At 38.5% G+C, this 13,342-nt stretch overlaps 1 protein-coding gene across 10 annotated transcripts in view; it reads left to right on the top strand.

The window, feature by feature from the left end:
• The window catches only part of MYO5A (myosin VA), a 264,298-nt gene that overhangs the window by 112,452 nt on the left and 138,504 nt on the right, over positions 1–13,342 (top strand). For 8 of the 10 annotated variants that reach the window (XM_064295233.1, XM_010600094.3, XM_064295231.1 and 5 more), the window contains exons 12-13: positions 7,117–7,257; positions 8,963–9,088. In XM_064295233.1, coding sequence (XP_064151303.1) covers positions 7,117–7,257; positions 8,963–9,088 — 267 coding nt within the window. The remainder of the gene's footprint in view (positions 1–7,116; positions 7,258–8,962; positions 9,089–13,342) is intronic. The other 2 variants (XM_064295235.1, XM_064295232.1) reach the window with 1 other exon arrangement.

Genomic DNA, 13,342 nt, shown 5'->3' with positions numbered 1-13,342 from the left:
GGTCCTAGCTAGAGCAATTAGGCTAGATAAAGAAATAAAGGGCATCCAGGTTGGTGACGAAGAAGGAAAATTATCTCTATTTGCAGATGACATGATCTTATACACAGAAAACCCTAAGGAATGCTCAAGAAAACTACTGAAACTAATAGAAGAGCTCAGCAGAATAACAGGATACAAGATAAACATACAAAAATCAGTTGGTTTCCTCTACACCAACAAAAAGGACATTGACGAGGAAATCACGAAATCAATACCATTTACAGTAGCCCCCACCAAAATATGAAATACTTAGGAATAAGTATTACCAGAGATGTAAAAGACTTATACAAGAAAAACTAGAAAACACTTCTGCAAGAAACTGAAAGAGACCTACAGAAGTGGAAAAACATACTTGCTCATGAATAGGAAGACTTAACATTGTGAAAATGTCTATTCTACCAGAAGCGATCTATACTTTTAATGCAATTCCGATCCAAATTCCAACAACATTCTTTAATGAGATGGAGAAAGAAATCAGCAATTTCATATGGAAGGGAAAGAGGCCCTGGATTAGTAAAGCATTACTGACAATGAAGAACAAAGTGGGAGGCCTTACTCTACCTGATTTTAGAACCTATTACACCGCCACAGTAATCAAAACAGCCTGGTTCTGGTACAACATCAGATACATAGTCCAATGGAACCGAATTGAGAATCCAGATATAAATCCATCCATATATGAGCAGTTGATAGTTGACAAAGGCCCAAAACAGTTAAATGGGGAAAAGATAGTCTTTTTCACAAATGGTGCTGGCACAACTGGATATCCATCTGCAAAAAAATAAAAGAAGATCCTTATCTCACTTCATGCACAAAAACAAGCTCAAAATAGATCAAAGATCTAAATATAAAATGTAAAACGATAAAGATCATGGAAGAAAAAATAGGGACAATGTTAAGAGCCTTAATACATGGCATAAACAGTGTACAAAACATTATTAACAATGCAGAAGAAAAACTGGTTAACTGGGAGCTCCTAAAAATCAAACACCTATGGTCATCCAAAGACTTCACCAAAGGAGTAAAAAGATTACAGACTGGGAAAACGTTTTTAGCTATGACATTTCTGATCAGCGCTGATCTCTAAAATCTACATGATACTGTAAAAACTCTACTACAAAAAGACAAATAACCCAATTAAAAAATGGACAAAAGATATGAACAGACACTTCACTAAAGAAGACATTCATGTAGCTAACAGATACATAAGGAAATAGTCACGATCATTAGCCATTAGAGAAATGCAAATCAAAACTGCTATGAGATTTCCTCTCATTCTAACAAGGCTGGCATGAATCCAAAAAACACAAAACAATAAATGTTGGAGAGGCTGTGGAGAGATTGGAACACTTCTACACTGCTGGTGGGAATGTAAAATGATAAAACCACTTTGGTAAAGAATTTGGCATTTCCTTAAAAAGCCAGAAATAGAACTATTGTAATATCCAGCAGTCCCACTCCTTGGAATATATCCTAGAGAAATGAGAACGTTTACACGAACAGGTGTATGCACACTCATGTTCATTGCAGCACTATTTGCAATAGCAAAAAGGTGGAAGCAATGAAGGTGCCCATTAACAGATGAATGGATAAATAAATTATGATATATTCACACAATGGAATGCTACGCATCGATAAAGAACAGTGAGGAATTTGTGAAACATTTCATAACATGGAGGAATCTGGAAGGCATTATGCTGAGTGAAATTAGTCAGTTGCAAAAGGACAAATACTGTATCAGACCACCATCATAAGAACTGGAGAAATAGTTTAAACAGAGAAGAAAATATTCTTCGATGGTTACAAGGGGCGGGGGGGAGAGGAGTATTCACTAATTAGATAGTAGATAAGAACTACTTTAGTTGAAGGGAAAGACAGCAGACAGTACAGGTGAGGTCAGCACAACTGGACTAAACCAAAAGCAAGGAGGTTTCCTGAATAAACTGAATGCTTTGAAGGCCATCCTAGCAGCGGTGGGGGTTTGGGGAGCATGGTTTCAGGGGACATCTAAGTCAATTGGCATAAATAAATCTATTAAGAGAACATTCTGCATCCCACTTTGGAGAGTGGCATTTGGGGTCTTAAACGCTAGCAAGTGGCAATCTATGATGCATCAATGGGTCTCAACCCACCTGGAGCAGAGGAGAATGAATAACTCCAAGAACAGAAGATAATTATGAGCCAAAGAGACAGAAAGGGCCACTTAAAGCAGAGACCACATCATCCTAAGAGCTGAAGAGCTAGATGGTGCCAGGCTATAACCAATGAGTGCCCTGAGAGGGAACACAACAGAGAACCCCTGAGGGAGCAGGAAAGCAGTGGGATGCAGATCCCAAATTCTCGTTAAAAGACCAGTCCTAATGGCCTTACTGAGACTAGAAGGCACCCGGTCGTCATGGCCCCCAAACCTTCTGTTGGCCCAGGACAGGAGCGATTCCCAAAGCCAACTCTTCAGACAGGGATTGGAGTGTACAATGGGTCGGAGAGGGATGCTGGTGAGGTGTGAGCTTCTTGGATCAGGTGAACTCTTGGGACTATGTTAGCATCTCCTCCCTGAAGGGGAGATGAGAGGGTGGAAGGGGTTAGAAGCTGGCAAAAGGGACATGAAAAGAGAGAGTGGAGGGAGGGAGCGGGCTGTCTCATTAGGGGGAGAGTAATTGGGAGTATGTAGGAAGGTGCGTATAAGTTTTTGTGTGAGAGGCTGACTTCATTTGTAAGCTTTCACTTCAAGGGAAATAAAAATTAAAAAAATATAGCTGATAAGTGTATTTGTTAGAAATATATAGGTAAATATGAGAAAAAAATAGCTAAAAACAGGCTGTCTATATAGAGCAGGACCAGGGTTGGGGAAGCATGGAACAAGGGATCGTTGCTCATCATTATGAAACCTTTGAACTGTTTGATTTTTTTTAAAATATGCATTTCTTACTTTGATAGAAATTTTCAAATAGCTGAACCATCTATGTTTAGCAAGTTAAACTGCTTAGCACATTGGAATAGTAGAAGAGTGGTCTTGAAATCTTAGGCTCATGACTGTTTCCGTAATAATGTGATGAGTGTATTTTTTTCAACCCTGCATAGGAACATTAATTAAAACCCATAACTCAGGGACTAAATTGAGGACGATCATCTCTCATGATTTCAATGAGTTTTTCAATTCTTTAATCAGTGACACAGCCTTCAGCGCTTACCCAGTATATTTTGGCACAAGGTGACCGGAAGTATAAGAAACCAAAACCACCGTAGGGGCTGGCTTGTTTGTCTCTTTCTCACGGGGCTCATGTCTCTGCATGTGTTTCTGTCTCTTTTCTTGTTTCTCTTTTCCTCTTTCTGTCTCTGACCATCTGTTTTCTGTCACACACACAGGTACATGGATGTGCACGCTTATATTGTTTGGTCCCATTATTATAAAAAAATAACAGAAAACAAAGTTCTTTGATAGTTGTCGGGGGTGGGAGGGAATCACTTTCTAGATAGTAGACACTTGATAATCTTGGTGATGGGAAAGACAAGAGCAAATATGGGTGAAGTCAACACAACTTGACCAAGGTAAATAAAAACACTAAGAAGTCCATGAGAAAGAGAGACAATTACGGTAAATGCTACAACATATACAATTTTGCAGCAACAGTAAAAACAACCAAAAAATATGTGTGTGGTTATGTGGGTAGATGTGGATGCATATATGCATATAGAAAAGCATATGTGAGGAAATGCATGTGCATGTATAGGTGTACCTGTAGACATATGTATATATACTTTTGCATGTGTGCATATATACCCACATAAAGAACAAACCACACAGGGAGCACAGTTACAGAGGCTTGGTTTACTAGGTTACAAGGCTTGGGACCATTGTCTTGGGGGGGCAGCTTAGTCAATTGGCATAGCATAGTTCACAAAGGCAATGTTCTACATCCTAGATCAATGAGTAGCATCTGAGGTCTTAAAAGCTTGTGAGTGGCCATCTAAGATACCACTATTAGTCTCTACTCCTATGGAGCAAAAGAAAATGAAGGAAATTAGAAGAACAAAGAAGAAACTAGACTACTGGACAAATAGCCCACATGAACCACTGCCTCCTCTAACCTGAGACCAGAAGAACTAGATGGTGCCTTGCTACCACTACCAACTGTTCTGACCAGAGATACCATAGAAGATCCTGGATAGAATGGGAGAAAAATATAGAACAAAACCCAAATTCCTAAAAAAAAAAAGGCCAGCCCTACTGGACTGGTAGAGACTTAGAGGAACCCCTGAGACTATGGCCCTAAGATAACTTTGAACTTAGATTTGAAGCTATTTCTGTAGATCACCTTTCAGCCAAATAGTAGATTGGCTTTTAAAGCAAACAATATCACCTGTGAGTAATGTGCTCCCTTAGACAATTAACTGTATGAGACCAAATGGTCAACGTTTACCCAGAAGCAAAGATGAGATGGCAGGGAGAAGAAGGAAGCTACCCATATACCCGTTGCCGTCAAGTCGATTCCGACTCATAGTGACCCTGTAGGACAGAGTAGAACTGTCCCATAGAGTTTCCGAGGAGCACCTGGTGGATTCAAACTGCTGACCTTTTGGTTAGCAGCTGCAGCTCTTAACAACTAGGCCACCAGGGTTTCCAGAAGGAGGCTAGATGAATGGAAACAGAACAAAAAGAATGGAAGTAATGGGAGTGCTGACACATTATAAAAGTTGTAACCAATGGCACTGAACAGTTTGTATAAAAACTGTTAAATAGAAACCTAATTTGCTAATATACAGTAAAATAACAAAAACAGCAGCAAAAAAGAAACAAAAGCTACCTTACGGGCTGGATAGTTTGTCTCTTTCTTGGGGGCTTCACGTCTCTGGGTGTGTTTCTGTCTCTTTTCTTGTTCCTCTTTCCCTCTTTCTATCTCTGTCCATCTGTTTTTCTGTCACACACACACAAACTGCATCTTACCTTCTGTCGGCACAGCTGCACCACTCCCTCTCACTATCAAATGGCATATTCTTTCCTTCTAGTTTGTAGTTTCTCTACATCAAGATTTCTGCTTCCTCAAAGTTTTTGCTGCCTCATTCACTTCAGACTTCTGTGAGCAGAGCAGTGGTTGAAAAGGTTCTCCCATTCTATTGACTTGCTTAGCTTGCGTTCATCTTTGCTTTTCAGTTTCAGCTTTCACTACTATTGCCTGATTCTTTCATTGTTTCTTGATTCAGATACCTGAGAAAGATAATTTGATTAACCTACTTCATTTTTTCAATAGTGTGCCCCGGGCTATCCACACCTGGTTCAGTCAGCTGTGACTGGGAACGTGGGGTCTCAGAGTAAAGATATGGCTGCACAGGGCTGTTTCTTCAGCTGGGGCTGTAGTTGCAGGCTGTGGGCATAATAAACACTGTGATGGGCATGTTTGGTGCTTGAAGGCATTATTGTATTGACTGAGGATCTCTTGCCTTATTGAACCTCATGCCCACGTTCAGTCTTGGACAATTGATCATCCAAAATTTTTGTGGCCTCATGGTTTTCTCCAAGCTATGCATAGAGATGTGGCTGAGAAACAAGCTCTATTTAAAGTCTGTGCGGGCGCTGCATATAAAAGAATGAAATGAAAAAGTACAGAGCTCATTGTTTTAGAAAATATTGATACCATGAGAGCATCCTGCTGACACATGGCACCCCATTTGCCTTCTTATTAATCAAAAGGACAGGTGAAATTTGCTTTTGAATTAGCATGACATAAATATTCATATGGATGACTACTTTTTGACTAAAGCTTATTGTAGCTGGTTAGATTGTAAACACTGCAAATGAACCAACTAAGTATAGAACAAAGTGGAAAAAGCTCAAGTGTGCGAGAAGGGGTATGTATCCAAAATCTCTTAGACCAGAGTTTCACGTTGTTTTGTATCCTAGAAAATGTATATAATCTGGTCATAGTGACAGAAAACTAGCCTTGCCAGAAAAATAGCAACACATGCAGGAGAAACAAAGGAGAGAAAAGAGACTAGCAAAGGAAAGCAGAAATCCCTGAAGAAAGAGTGGTGGTTATTAGCATCTGTAGAAACCAGAAGTTGTGGTGTCAGCAGCACTGGCTGGAGCAGCTGAAGCAGGAGCTGCAGCAGTGATTTGGAATGCCTTTTCCCTCTTGACTTGCTTTGCTCCTCTTCATCTTCTGAGCTTGGGTCTTACAGTTCTTCTTCAGGAAAGCCTTTCCTGATTATCCCTTCTCCAGTCTAGATCTGGACTCTTGCTGTGTGCTCTCCTGGCACTCATATTTTCCTTTGTTAACATAATTATGGTTTGTGATTATATTCCTTGTGACTATCTGATTTCTGTCTGTCTCTCCCACTAGTCCATAAACTGCACGAGAGCAGAGTCCATGTCTGGGCTGTTGACTATGCACAGTGACTGGCACAGAGTAGACAGCCAATGCGTATTTTTGCTTAAATGGGTGTTGGAGATGGGAAGCAATTGTGATGACAGTGACGGAAGCATTTAGCAGAAATAGCAATGGATTGATAGTGGTGGCAGCTGCCCAGAGAATTGGACAGTTAGCTGTAGATTCCCTGACTCTGGAGAGTAATCAAGGCACAGATAAAAGACAGATTGTCATCTAATTCTGAGGCACTTGAACTTCGGTACCACAGTCCCTTAAGAGAATTACTTTGTTGTGCTGAGAGTATGGCCCAGCACAGTTCATCAGCAGGGAGGATGTCCACTCTGCATAGTTGCTGAAGGCCAGCCAGGACGTTCCTGTGTGCACTGTGCAATAATTTAAGAAGCCAAAAAGTGCCCAGGACATTTTTGGCAACATACATATCAAAAAGACCTGCTACATTTACCAGCAGTTTAAAACATTAGCTTACCAAGAATCCTATATAGTTGAAGTTTTACTGTCGGTGGCTTTTATCTGACTGCTTATATTGTTCTCTGTGTAAATCATGTTTCTTCCACAAGATTGTTGTTGCTGGAAGGCATGGACTGTCTCAAATTAATTGCTATCCTCTTAGAGTATTTTATATAAATGTTCTTAACTAACTTTTTATGCTAATGACCCAAAAATGCCTGCACTTTTTCATTTTTCTTTTCAGCATGTCTTCAAATTAGAACAGGAGGAATATATGAAAGAACAAATTCCATGGACACTCATAGATTTTTATGATAATCAGCCTTGTATAAATCTTATTGAATCTAAACTGGGCATTCTGGATTTGCTGGATGAGGAATGCAAGGTAAGTGTGATTTTCTGGGGTACTTAGTCTATCAAATTATATACATCAAGGTCAGAAGATAAGTGAGTTTAAGCAGTGATTCATTTATAAACCATGAAGGTCCATTGTGGCAATAAGTGGGGACCACACTAATTTATGTTCTGAAGGGTCACTAGATCCCAAGGATTCTAATTACAAATGAAACTAGGAGAATTTTCCTTTTCTTTCCAGCTAATTCTGAGTTATGTAAAAATTTACTTTAGATACAACTACTATCAATTTTAGCTACTTCTGTGGCTTTTTTTAAAAAATCACTTTTGTTATCAGCATGCTTCTACTTAACACTTTTTAGTCAGTGATAGAATATAATTAAAGAAACGCGAGAAATTGTGCAAAAGATATTTTGAATAGTAGTTCTAAATAAATTTTTAAAATTGGTCAGTTCTTTATTACTGCTATGTAAGGAGGCATGGAGTTTTGACTTTAACATTTGAAGATGAAGCAAATTGGAAAAAATATTGCATCTCCAGCTTTACCGCTGACTAAATGAGAGATCTTAGGCAAATAATCTGTTTTTTCTCTTCATTTCTTTTCGTTTATAGTAAGTTACAGTTCACCACAGGTTTATTCTCCTAAGCATCCAGATGTCCTACCACATTAAAAAAAAAAAATTAAGAATGCACATAATGAAAAGGTGCTCAGCCTCACTTGAGATTAAAAAAATGCAAATCAAAACAAAAATACCTATAAGATTGGCAAGTTTAAATTTGATGCTTTTATGAACGTTGCACATATTCTCTTGATGAAGAACATGACTCAGTACAACATTTTAGAGGTAATTTGGCAATATCAAAATTGTGAATACATACACTGTTTGACCCAGCATTTCTACCCTGTGAATATACTTGCAAAATATCTAAGGTATGTACATATAAGAAGTCACTGTTCCAGTTTTTATAATAACAAAAACCAGAAACAATCTAGTGTCCATAATAAGAGAATGCAATTATTAAAAAGAAGAAAAAAAATACAAGGGATGTATAGAATGACCCCATTTATGTGCAAGCTTTGAAAGATAGGAAGAGATAATTAGGTTACGAGAAATGGCTAAGGAGGCTACTCTCCAGTTTATATGTTTGTGAATTGCATAAATATTCACTATGTGCAAATGTTACTGTTATTTAACAAATTAAAAAAATACATGATAGCTATGATATTTCATCTGTTGTTTTAAAAGCAAGTCAAATACTTATTTGATGATGCCTGTTATAGGCAGAGAAGGAGCCCTGGGGGTGCAGCGGTTAAGCGCTTGGTTGCTAACCAAAAGGTCAGCGGTTTGAACCACCAGCCACTCTGCAGAAGAAAGGTTTGGCAGTCTGCTTCCCTAAAGATATACAGTCGTGGAAGCCCCACGGGGCAATTCTGCACTGTTCTACGGGTTAGCTATGAGTCAGAACAGACTGGAGGGCAGTGGGTTTGGTATAGGCAGAACATTACAAAGTTTTGGTTGGTTCATCCATGGAAAGGTCTTAGTGATCCTCTTCATTAATAAGTGGTTTTTGGCCTCTAGGAGTGAAATGACGAAGGAATGAGAGTACTTAAATTGAATATAAAAACTGTTTAGATAAAGCCAAAAAATGGTCTCTTGGCAACTGATGCATCAGAAGAGTCTCATAACAACACTTGCCTTGTTTTCTTTCTTCTCTCTTTTTTCCTTTGAATATAGATGCCTAAAGGTACAGATGACACTTGGGCCCAAAAATTGTACAACACACATTTAAACAAATGTGCACTCTTTGAAAAGCCCCGTCTATCAAATAAAGCTTTCATCATCCAACATTTTGCTGACAAAGTAAGGAAGCTTTGTTTATTATCTTTTTTCTTTTAGAATACTTAAGTTAAATGAAGAAAAAATATCAATAGTCAAGAGGTATCATTTTTTTTTTTTTTTTTTTGCTGATGCTACATTCTTTAAGGCCTTACAGAAAAAACAATCTTTAGTGTTGGCTTGTTGGTTTTCTCTTCTTCTTCTTTTTTTTTTTTTTTTTGTTGTGCTTTAGGTAAAAGTTTACAACTCAAGTTAGTTTCTCATATAAAAATTTATACACACATTGTTATGGGTCCCTTTCCACCCCAGATTTCCTGTGTCCATTCAACCAGCTCCTGTCCCTTTCTGCTTTTCATCTTGCCTCCCTACAGGAGCTGCCCATTTAGTCTTGGGTATCTACTTGAACTCAGAAAGAAGCACAATATTCAGCGTATCATTTTATGTCTTATAGGCCAGTCTATTCTTTGTCGGAAGAGTTGACTTCGGGAATGGTTTTAGTTCAGGGTTAACAGAGAGTCTGAGGGCCATGTCTTCTGGGGTTCCTCCAATCTCAGTCAGACCATTCAGCCAGGTCTTTTTACTAGAATTTGAGTTCTGCACCCCACTTTTTTCCTGCTCCATCAGGGACTCTCTGTTGTGTTCCCTATCAGGACAGTCATTGGTGGTTGCCAGGCACCATCCAGTTCTTCTGGTCTCAGGCTGATGGAGTCTGGCTTATGTGGCCCCTTTGTATCTTGGGTTCATATTTTCCTTGTATCTTCGGTGTTCTTCATTCTCCTTTGCTCCAAGTAGGTTGGGACCAATTGATGCATCTTAGATGGCCACTCACTAGGTTTTTTTTTTTTTTTTCTAAATTGTACTTTAGATGAAGGTTTACAGAACAAACTAGTTTCTCATTAAACACTACACATATTGTTTTATGACATTGGTTAACAACCCCATGACATGTCAACACTTTCCCTTCTCAGCCTTGGGCTCCCTATTACCAGCTTTCCTGTACCCTCCTGCCTTGTAGTCCTTGTCCCTGGGCTGCTGTGCCCCTTTAGTCTTGTTTTGTTTTATGGGACTGTCCAATCTTTGGCTGAAGGTTAAACCTCAGGAGTGATTTCACTACTGAGCTGAAAGGTGTCCTGGGACAGTATTCTCAGGGTTCCTCCAGTCTCTGCTGGGACAGCAAGTCTTTCTTTTTGAGATAGAATTTTATTCTACATTTTTCTCCAGGACCTTCTATGTGATCCCTGTCAGAACAGTCAGTAGTGGTAGCCAGGCACCATCTAGTTGTACTGGACTTAGCCTGGTAGAGCCTGTGGTAGATGGTCCATTAGTCTTTTGGACTAATCTTTCCCTTGTATCTTTAGTTTTCTTCATTATTTCTTGCTCCTTAAAGGGTGAGACCAATGAAGTATCCTAGATGGCTGCTCACGGGCTTATAAGACCCCAGACGCTACTCACCAGAGTAGAATGTAGAACATTTTCTTTATAAACTATATTATGCCAGTTGAGTGAGATGTTCCCTGAAGACCATGGTCCCCAATTTGTGCTGGCTTCCCCAGTATTGTGTACTGTCTTACCCTTGACCAAAGTTAGCACTTATCTATTGTCTATTTAGTGTTTTTCCCTCCTCACCTCTCCCCTCCCTCTTAACCATCAAAGATTGTTTCTTTTGTGTGTGAACCTTGTCATGAGTTTTTACAGTAGTGGTCTCATACAATATTTGTCCTTTTTGTGATTGACTTATTTCACTCAGCATAATGCCCTCCTGATTCATCCATGTTGTGAGATGCTTTACAGATTCATCATTGTTCTTTATTGTTGCATAATACTCCATTGTGTGTATGTACTACAGTTTGTTTATCCATTCATATGTTGATGGGCATCTAGTTTGTTTCCATCGCTTTGCTATTGTGAACAATGCTGCAGTGAACATGGGTGTGCATATGTCTATTTGTCTGACAACTCTTATTTCTCCAGGATATATTCCTAGGAGTGGGATTGCAGGATCGTATGGTATTTCTATTTCTAGCTTTCTAAGGAAGTGCCATATTGTTTTCCAAATTGGTTGTATCATTTTGCATTCCCACCAGCAGTGCATAGGGGATCCAGTTTCCCCGCAGCCTCTCCAACATTTGTTATTTCCAGTTTTTTTTCGTTTGTGCCAGTAATGCTGGGGAGAGATAATATCTCATTGTGGTTTTGATTTGCATTACTCTAATGGCTAGTGATTGCAAGAATTTCCTCCTGTGTCTGTTGGCCACTTGAATGTCCTCTTTGGTGAAATGTCTGTTCATGTCCTTTGCCCATTTTTTAATTGGATTATTTATTTGTCTTTTTGTTGAAGAGGTTTTGGATATTCTTGTAGATTTTAGAGATTAGACCTTTGTGTGATTTGTAATAGCCAAGATTTTTTTCCCAGTCTGTAGGTTCTCTATTCTTTTGGTGAAGTCAAAATGAGCATAAATGTTTAATTTTTAGAAGATCCCATTTACCTAGCTTATCTTCTGGGGTTTGTGTATTGTTGGTTGTGGTTTGTATCCTGTTAATGCTGTGTATTAGGACCTCTAGCATTGATCCTATTTTTTCTTCTATGAACTTCATAGTTTTTGGCTTTATATTTAGGTCTTTGATCCATTTTGAATTAGTTTTTGCATATGGTGTGAGGTATGGATCCAGTTTCATCTTTCTGCAGATGGACATCAGTTTTGCCAGCACCATTTGTTAAAAAGACTGTCTTTTCCCCATCTGATGGACTTTGGGCCCTTGTCAAAGATCAGGTGACCGTAGGTGAATGGATTTGCATCTGGGTTCTCAATTTTGTTCCCTTGGTCAATGCGTCTGTTGTACCAGTACGAGGCTGTTTTTAATACCGTAGCTGTATAGTACGTTCTGAGGTCAGGTAGTACGTGTCCTCCTACTTTATTCTTGTTCTTCAGTAGTGCTTTATTTATCAGGGGCATCTTCCCTTTCCATATAAAGTTAATGATAAGTTTTTCCATCTCTTTGAAGAATGCTGTTGGTGTTTGGATTGGGATTGCATTGTATTTTTAAATTGCTTTGGGTAGAATTGTCATTTTCACAATCCCGAGTCTACCTATCCATGAGCATGGTATGTTTTTCCATTTATGTAGATCTCTTTTGGTTTCTTGCGGTAGTGTTTTGTAGTTTTCTTTGTATAGATCCTTTATACCCTTGTTACCTTTATTCCTAAGTATTTTATTTTTTAGGGCCTATCATAAATGGTATTATTTTGATGATTTTCTTATTATCATTCTCTTTATTGGTGTATACAAATCTGACTGATTTTTGTATGTTTATCTTGTATCCTGCTACTCTGCTGAATCTTTCTATTAGTTCCAGGAGTCTTTTGAGTTTTCTATGCATTTTTTTTTTTGTGCATAGTATCATATTGTCCGCAAATAAGGAGAGTTTAATTTCTTCATTACCCATTTGGATGCCCTTTATTTCTTTTTCTTGCCTTACTGCTGTAGCTAGGACTTCTAGCCCAGTGTTAAATAGGAGTGGTGATAAAAGCCATCCTTGTCTTGTTCCTGTTCTCAAGCGAAATGTTTTCAGCCTCTCATTCTGCTAAGAATGATGTTGGTTGTTGGTTTGCTAGGTGCCCTTTACTGTGTTGAGAAATTTCACCTGTATACTTATTTTGTTGAGTTTTTATCAGGAATGGGTGTTGGACTTTGTCAAATGCCTTTTCTGCATCAATTGAGATGATCATGTGATTCTTTTCTTTCTCTTTTTTTATGTGGTAGATTACATTGATTGATTTTCTAATGTTGAACCATCCTTGCATGGTATATTATTTTTTGATATGATGCTGAATTCAATTAGCTAGAAGTTTGTTGAAGATTTTTGCATTTGTATTTATGAGAGATACTGGTCTGTAATTTTCTTTTTTTGTGGTGTCTTTGCCCGGTTTTGGTATCAGGATTATGATGGCTTCATAGAATGAATTCGGAAGTATTGCTTCCTTTTCTGTGTTCTGTAATAGTTTTGAGTAGTGCTGGCATAAGCTCGTCTCTGAATGTTTGTTAGAATTTCCAGTGAAGCCATCTGGGCCAGGGCTTTTTTTTGTTGGGAGTTTTTTATTACCTTTTCAGTCTCTTGTTATGGGTCTGTTCAGATTTTCAGCATTATTTTGTGTTAGTTTGGGTAGGTAGTGTGTTTCTAGAAATTTGTCCATTTCCTCCAGGTTTTCAAATTTGTTGGAGTATTGTTTTTCATAATACTCTGTGATGATCCTTTTTATTTCACTTGGGTCTGTTGTAA

The sequence above is a fragment of the Loxodonta africana genome, chromosome 12, assembly GCF_030014295.1.
Source record: "Loxodonta africana isolate mLoxAfr1 chromosome 12, mLoxAfr1.hap2, whole genome shotgun sequence".
In the NCBI taxonomy this organism is placed as follows: Eukaryota; Metazoa; Chordata; class Mammalia; order Proboscidea; family Elephantidae; genus Loxodonta; species Loxodonta africana.
This window is presented reverse-complemented; position numbering and strand designations above follow the sequence as displayed.